The sequence below is a fragment of the Belonocnema kinseyi genome, chromosome 7 (assembly GCF_010883055.1).
Source record: "Belonocnema kinseyi isolate 2016_QV_RU_SX_M_011 chromosome 7, B_treatae_v1, whole genome shotgun sequence".
Classification (NCBI taxonomy): domain Eukaryota; kingdom Metazoa; phylum Arthropoda; class Insecta; order Hymenoptera; family Cynipidae; genus Belonocnema; species Belonocnema kinseyi.
Genome location: NC_046663.1, coordinates 98,564,771 through 98,573,135, shown reverse-complemented (window position 1 = coordinate 98,573,135; position 8,365 = coordinate 98,564,771). Strand labels below are relative to the sequence as shown.

The following is an 8,365-nucleotide window of genomic DNA, read 5'->3' as shown; positions in this document are numbered from 1 at the left end:
CTACGGGTGCATTTTTTTCAAACGGGCACTGGATGAAGTTATTTCAATTGGAGTTCAACTGAATCCGGGGAATAAATATTCAACTGAGTTGAAAAATTTAATTTTAATTGAGTTAGAAAACTTTTTCAATTTTCAAATATTCCAATTTACTTTTCCAATTTAGACGTGGAAATAATTATTTTCATTCAAAAACAAACAAGTTTTCAATAGATTTACTTGAGTTTAGAAATACTTCGATTAAAAAAAATAATTATAAGATAGTACAGACGCATCACTGACAATCTACTTTAATTCAAAATAATGTAATATTAGGTTTAACATTTTACGACAAAATATCTCGTAAACTAGATTGTATGTCGTGGACTTCAATATTATGATATAATCTAAGTGAAAGATATCCTTTTGATGCTAGATTTTGTTACCCTAGTGCTCAAGATGTTAACAAATATGACATAAGAAGGGATTCAGAAGCTTTACTTTCATTAGAATATTAAAATATATATGTATGGAATTCATGTTACCATTCATTCTGAAATTACGTTGTTAGAATCCACAGGTTCTAGAGTAGCTTTATGGTGGATATAACCTTGATTTATTGTTGTTTCGCAGGTGAACCGTCAAGTTTATGTTTTACACTTATGCATACAAAATTCATGATGGAAAGTAAGAACTAGGGTAAGTCTTGGATAAATTACTTTTAATTCAATAATTTAATTCAGATTTATAATTTGCATATGCGTGGAAGAAGTTTTTTTGTTATTTATTTTAAAAAAGACTTTCTGAGCTATAAAATAGATGAATAAATATCGTAGATATTTAGTAAGAAACAATTAGAGTTCTGACGGAACCGCCTACGTTTTATAATAAAAATGGGAGCAGAAAGAAATTGTATTAAGTGCAGAGTCGATTGTAAAGCTACGGATTACTGGATCCTTCTGTATAATAAGCTTGGGATTAGGTAAGAAAATGAAGACCCCTCTGGCCTTGGTAAAAGATTAGATAACAGAAGATAAGCTTGACTAAGGGTCGAAGAAACTAAAGTGGATAAATTCCTATCCAACTTATTTAGAAGAAATAAATCAGCTTGAAAATTAAAGGAATGAAAGTGGATCAGGTGGAAATTTATGAAGAATATTTTCAAAATAATATAGATTGAAATCTGTATAGATAATTCGAAAAATATAGTCGAAATAACAGGTGGCCACGCTAAGGTTTCTAGCATAGAATTAAGTACTGAAGACCCAAGAATTTAATTGAAAGAATTTAAAAACTGATATTTTGATTACATGCATTAGATTCAGTAAGAAATAAGGGAAATTTGGTAAATAATTTTTGCTTGTCCCTTAACTTGTGGGCTTAAAAGGATGTCAAGTATTTTTAAGAGAAGGAAAGCTACAAGAAGAAACTGAGTTATAAAAAAACTCCTTGATTATCTATAAAACAATTAGGTCTGAGATAACGGAGCTAAAAATATAAAGGGTTACAGATGAAACGTATTAAAGAGGAGAGATTATCAAGTACACGTTTTTATGTAACTCGAAGTTTTACGAGATACAGAAGTAGGATGAATGAGATGCCAACTTTTAATTCAGCATAAATAAATTATTATTAATATAGTTGTTGTGAGAGCATAATGCAAAATTGTTACATTATTGAGAGAAATAGAGAATATTAGGGGGAAAAAGCACCTGTTAACAACCTCACTTGAACAAAGGGTAATTAGAAATTTAACTTGAGCAAATGCAAATGTAGTGAAAGATATTTATGACATTCAAGAGCTTCAGAAGCATATCATTATAGCTTAGGGAATGGAAGCTTCTAATGTGTTCCCTAAGGGTTTACATTTTTCTTGAACCTTCTTCTCTATTCCTTTACACACCCCCGACACGCTTAATTGGTGGTGGAAGGGGGGCCTACAGTTTTAGGTGGGTTCCGAACCACCAAGAGCAACAGCTTTAGGTACTTAGAAAAAAACCCTCTTCTCTAGAGTCTAGAGGTACCGGTCCTACGACTCTCCGGAGATGAACAACTCCCTTGCTAGGCTAGTGTTCACCACATGGGCCGCCGAGACTCTTCTAGAGTGCGAGGCGGGAGTCGAACCCGCAAGCCAAAGGAGTAGGTCTAAAGCCTAACCTTTAGCCCCCACGACCATCGTCACACTACATTATATCTCAGGGTTGAGTTTTAATAAAGTGGATTGAATTTAGTGGTTTATGATATATGAAACAGGGGCTTTATAAATTGATCAAATATGATTTGAAAGAGGGAAGATATATAATGACAGTGATTAATAAATTAATATCTAATTAGAATAAATGATTATAGATTAATAGATATAGTAGAGATATTCACTTTCGACTGATTCAAAGCAACCTATTTCTCTATTTTCTACTATAAAATTGAGGCGAAACTGTTTATGGGCTGCAATTCGATGAATTAGTAAAACCTCATTCCATATTCAACTCGAGTATGCAAAGCGCACAATATTATGAATTCACTTCTCACCAAGCACTTAAAAAATAGCAGAAACAAAATGAAACCCCATCGAATGGAAGCAAGTGAAAGAGAAGGATAAACGACAGCTGTTACGCCAAATACATTATACTATAAAGATCAATAAAAGGTGACGTATTGTATTGGCAACTGAAGGCTTAAAGAGCGCAAGGAAGTCAATCAAAGAACTTTTGTACATTTTCCTTCATCACTCAATTCCATTTATCAGGCATTTCATTTGTTAAACATTTCGCTTTTCTTGATACTTCCATTATCAAATCGGTAGTTAACACGTAACATCGTCGCGACATAATCGTTTATGTACTTTTGAGTTGGTGAACCCTTAACAGCCGGAGAGATGCAGGATGATTTGTCACTATCCAAACATTTCCTTTTATCATAAGTCACCTTATTTACACCGGTCTGGGAAAAAAATCTCAAACAGGGTCAAAGCAAGCGAATAAATGATAAGGATTAGTAAATAGATGTTGCGCAAAGTAATTATAATATGAAGATCAAAAAATGATAAAATATTGTTTATCAGAAAAATTGAATAACGATCATCATTACATTCAATTTACTAAACATTTCAGCTAAACTTGAAAAACTTATATCAAAGATCCAATTACGATAAGCACCTAAAAATAGCGGAATTAATATTCTTATACAGCTGATATAAAAAATGGGTTCACTTTTTTCTTGATAGTTCCCATTTCTTTCTCAGTAATTCAACACTCAGAATTCATCACCAAAAATCTTGTCTTCCCAGGTCATAATATTACAGCACACCTTAAAGTGCTGCATTTTATAGTCATAGCTAGGAAAGTAAGTGTTTCCTAGTTGAAAGATCAATAAAAGATGGAGTACTGTTTACAACTGAAGCCAAAGAGCCTAAGGAAATTAGTAACCTTTTTCGTTACAGTTTTTTCTTTATCATTCACCTAGAAGTCTAGATCCCCCTCGAATATTCAATACACCACTCGTAAGGAATTGAAATTTCATCAAGCACCTAGAAAACATTTGATTTAAAATTTCAATGTAACGCAGACAAAACTGAAGTCAATTTTTTGCGGGTAAAATTGCATTTTTTCGCATAAAAAAATAAGATACAATAAAGTTGAAACAGTCACCATGCCAAATATGCTGCTTATAAAATCTTAAAATATGAATGTAATTTTTTTGTAGGTAAAGATTACCCTGGATTTAGAGTAATCTTACACTTTTTTTGTAAATAAAAAGTACCCTTTGACTTATTTAGATATGAGCTTTCAACTTCTTTCACTCTCTTCCTCAGTGATTCAGCTGTCCGCACCATCATCCTCGCTTACGAAGCAACCTTATTGCTCTCCCGGGTCATAATCGGAACAGTAAGTTCTTCCCTCAGATTCTCAGCTATTGTCAGAAGTGTTACTGCCAGCGTAACAATCCCATCTCTATTTTATAGTCATAAGTAGGAATGAACGTTCGTGGAACATACTTTCCAGTTGGTGAAAGTCCAAATAACTTCAGAGGTTTGAGGATTAGCATCAAAATCTCGTTTGTTTTACTGTAGGTCTCACCACACAGTAAAAAAAATGTTCAAAATGATACCGAAATCAATATCATTTTGATATGCAATAACAAAAATGATACCGAATTCAAGAGCATTTTGATCGGCCGGCAGTGTAGTTGAAAAGTTTAAGCAATAACGAAATCTGATATTAGAAAATATCACCTGTTAAGTATAGTTGTCACTAGCGTGCAGTTAGATACAATTTTTAGGTTATGTCGCCATGAAATTGGTGCCAAGAAATGGTGGCCATTTTGTTTATTCTGACAACTGAATACAAAAATAAGATCAAATTGATCCGAATGGACAGATCATTATGATCTTGAGTGTCAAATGATCGTTGGAACAAAATGATCTACAACAAAACGAATCCTTTTTTTACTGTGTGTATAGTGTTTAACAAAGGAAATTTTAAATATTATAAAACAAAAGTGGGTAAAAAACATTTAGAAGAATGTAACTTATACCAAATAAAAAGTATCATTACAAGATCCTCAGACTGACTCTATAAGTTTGCTAGCTTTAATAGACGGAGACTTGTTCAATTAGCACAAGTTGCATGGGTATTCCTTAGGAATATTCAGGGAGACTGCAAATCACTTTTATACGTATCAAGATATAAAGTCACTATTGCCGATAGCAGTGAAGATATAAAGTAACTCTTCAAACTTTCTGATCGCAGTTTTTAGATTATAATATAGAAATCAATCAAAGAATCAGTATTCATCACAAAAAGCTGAAGGTCTTAAGATGATTGCAACAATATTGCAGAATTTCCTCTATCATTCCTACAGATTAACAATCAAAACACCATCAAGCACCTGCAAAGCTCGGAATTAAAATTGTGACGAAACAAATCCCCAAATTGGATTTCCTCAAGTATAAGCTATATCGTTTATTCCCATCCCTTCCTGGACAATTCAGCAGTCAGCGCCATCATCCTCGCTTACGCAACAACCTTCCTATTTTCCCGGGCCATAGTCGAAAGAGCAGCTCCTTAACAAGGCATATCAAAATCTTCCTCAGCCCCAATTTATTTTTTCCTTTTCTCTATTTCTCCTCGCTGGCAATGCGCTATCGGGTCCGCCACTGGCGACGCCGGTGTTATCGATTTGGTAGCGTCGCTTGGCAATGCATGCATAGCTACCCAGTACTATCCAGTGCGCGCGAGCCCACCGGCGAGTTCCTCTCTATCTAGGCAGTAACAGGTGTTGGTCTGGCCCCAAATCTCGTATACGTATGTATTATACCCTAGCATCACACATACACCGAAAATCGATGCCCGCCGTGCTCAGGCGGTGGCGCACGGTGGCTGACGGAATAGAAAGCTACCCTCTCCAGCAAACGAGGGTGCGCGTCTTCGCGCAAGCGCTGCTCGGGTTGCGGATGCGTAGGCGCCCCGAGAATTGGGGAGGGTTTGCGTGGCGGGTATACCTTCGACAGGGGCCGCCAGTCGCACCCCAGCCACACCCGGTACGAGCCATGTAGTCGGTTTACCCTCCCGCATACAGCGGACAATTGTTGCTTCTGCGCCCACAGGTGGTACTCGCTTCTTCTTCCGCATCTTCTTCTTCTACTTCTTCTTCTGCTTCTTCTACTTCTGCCATTGCTCCTTTTCTTCAGCTGACTCTCATTTACGACTTACCGTGAACGCTATCGACGAAACTCTCCCCGGCGCTACGAGGGAAAGCGAGCGCTTCTTTCCGACGAAGGTGGTTACGCAGCGGTAGTGGTGGTGGTTCTGGTGGTGATTGTGGTAGCGGATTTTTGTGTGACAGTGCTATGATGGTGGTATATTACAATGGTGGATCCACCACTTCCGGTTCCTTGCCCGTGGACTAATCGTGCGATAATCGCCTGGTGGTGCGAAAGGTAGGCGGACGTGTCGCTCCTCCGCCGCCAGAGTCGCGTTATCGACCGCATTTAGCGCGACGTGGACCTGTTGTCCAACTTGTTGCTCGTCCTGCGGGCATCCCCCGATTTCACCTTCTCGAGCAGGCCTCCCCTTAAGAAGCAACCTAAGTAAGAAGGCAACGAGAAAAGGATAAAAAGAATTTAGAAAAAAGGAGGGAGGATAGAGGAAATAAAGTAGGGATATAAAAAGGAAAGAGGAAGAAAAAATTAAGAGATCCAAATATGAGGATAAAGGACGGAGGACGCGAACGACCTTAAGGATCGCTTCTTCCTCATCCTTGCGTGCAAATAAGAGAGAGAGAGAGGGGGGAGAGAGACGTCAAGACTTTCACATATATGTAAACTAATTATTCTAGATTATAGAAAGAGGATATGTTAAGATTTATTAGAATAGAGTGACATGCATATTTATATGTCGCTCGAACAATCAAGTACTGTTTGCACATGTATGCACATAGAAAAAGCAATAATCTTCCACCCACGAGAATACAACGAAAGCAATTCTACACAAGGTAAATAAAGAATTATCATTGCCCTCTGAGGTATTTAACTGAATTTTAAGTAGAATATTCAAATCATTAATATTAGGAGCTACAATGATAAGATTTGATACTCATGTTCCAGTTGGAAGGGTTTTATTTATTTATAAATCCTGTTTTATCGTGCAACGATTAAGGTAGTTCGAGGAACTTGGAATAGAGATCTACGGAAGAGATAAGAAAATAAATATAAACTTTGTGAAAGCCTCCTTAGGAAACTGGGTAAGCCAGATCGAAGTGGCTTCAAAAAAAGGAACCAAAGCAATTCTCAAATATATAAGTGAAGACTGAAGCTTAAGAAGCGACATCCGCAGAAAAAGAATGCGGACTTATTTGTAGTTTTTTATAATTCTGATTCTAATAAGTGAAGTAAAAGCGTCGCAAGACTTGTTGAACTTAAGGGGGTTTGGAAGTATTTTATGGTGCAGATAGAATAACGAATTGATCTCGTGGTTCGGCGCAAGGTTTTCCAAAAGGTGCGTCAGTCAATATTCAAAATGCCACGCTGCTACATGGTGAAGAAAGCTTTATGCAACAAGTATATAAACAGCGTCGCCAGAGGATTTGAGAACCGGGGTCGAGGAAGAAGCACGCCGTCCCCAACCAATGTGCAGCCGCCCGTCTCTCCTCTGAAAGTCAACCCTTACCCTATTGCACTTCAAGGTATGACTTATAAACTAGTTTTTAGTGATAATAATTTATTCCTGATCAAAAAACTTATGAGGCATGCGAGGAAAGAGTTCTTTCTAGCAAGTTTAGATATAATACATAATACGGAATGTAAGATGTAGTCAGAGGTGAAGATACATTAGACGAAAGCTTTTATGAAAAAATTGACAACTCATTTGGGTTATAAGTTTAAAGTTGTTAGTTTCAAAGAGTGACACCAACATCGGCTATTTTCTAACCTGGGGGGAAAATATAAAAATATGTTACAGGTATCAAATTGCTCGTCATTGAAAACCAATTCCAAAAAGTAGGCTAACTTTGGCAACACTCTTTGCCAGTCATTATTTATGCTTTAGAAAATTTTGTGAAACATAGATTTTATGAATCATAATTACCTGCGAAGATGAAATATTCATTAATATCAGGAGATTGTCGATCGATGAATACATCCGGATAAGTGAATGTTTCTCATTTACAAATAAAGCCATTACCCGTCAACAAATAGATTTGAATTTTTTCATAAAAAAGTCCCTAGTTGGTCCTTATACTGTTTTTTCTAAAATATGCCGCCAAGAAATAAAGGGTGCCAGTACATTTAAAGATAAGACAGAAGTACAGTTTCAAAATGACGTGTTGCTTATTTAGACCCACAAAGATTGTATTTGAAAGTTATCCAGTTTCAAGGAAATAGATGTGCAACCTTGCAATCTCAAAATAACACTAACCCAAAATTGGAACAAGATAAACTGCGGATTGCAATAAAAAAGGTGATCATCGGCTTCAAAAGGAATTTAAACTTACTCGCGGTAAGAATTTAAAATCGAACTTTCTATTTTTTTACAAAAATCAGAACTTGCTCTTGAGGTATGGGGACAATGAATAAGAATAAGAAATGATTGATACGAAAAAATTATTCTGTTCCGAGAAAGTCAATATTTTGTGTGATGGAATCGCAACTATACCACAGTCGTTTTTTTCGCCGAAAATTCAATAAAAAAGATACATTTTTTCAATGAACAATTATAATTTTTAAAAATATCGATGCGGAAGGAAAATAAATCATTACTGCGCTCAAACACGAAGTTAAATTTTTAATTAAAATTTACAGAAACTTGTTGTTCTACTAAATTTAAAAAATGAGAATTCGGGGAAATCCTTTTAACAAACGCGAATTTCACTTTTCAAAAACTGTCTATGCAAT

The 8,365-nt window shown here is 36.2% G+C and overlaps 1 protein-coding gene across 1 annotated transcript in view; it reads left to right on the top strand.

Moving 5' to 3' along the window:
• The first annotated feature begins 5,567 nt into the window (after nt 1-5,567).
• The window catches only part of LOC117177417 (transcription factor Sp4-like), a 37,385-nt gene continuing 34,587 nt past the window's right edge, over nt 5,568-8,365 (top strand). Inside the window, exon 1 of the mRNA XM_033368086.1 lies at nt 5,568-7,158. Within this exon, the coding sequence (XP_033223977.1) occupies nt 6,993-7,158 (166 nt within the window). The 5' untranslated portion in view covers nt 5,568-6,992. The remainder of the gene's footprint in view (nt 7,159-8,365) is intronic.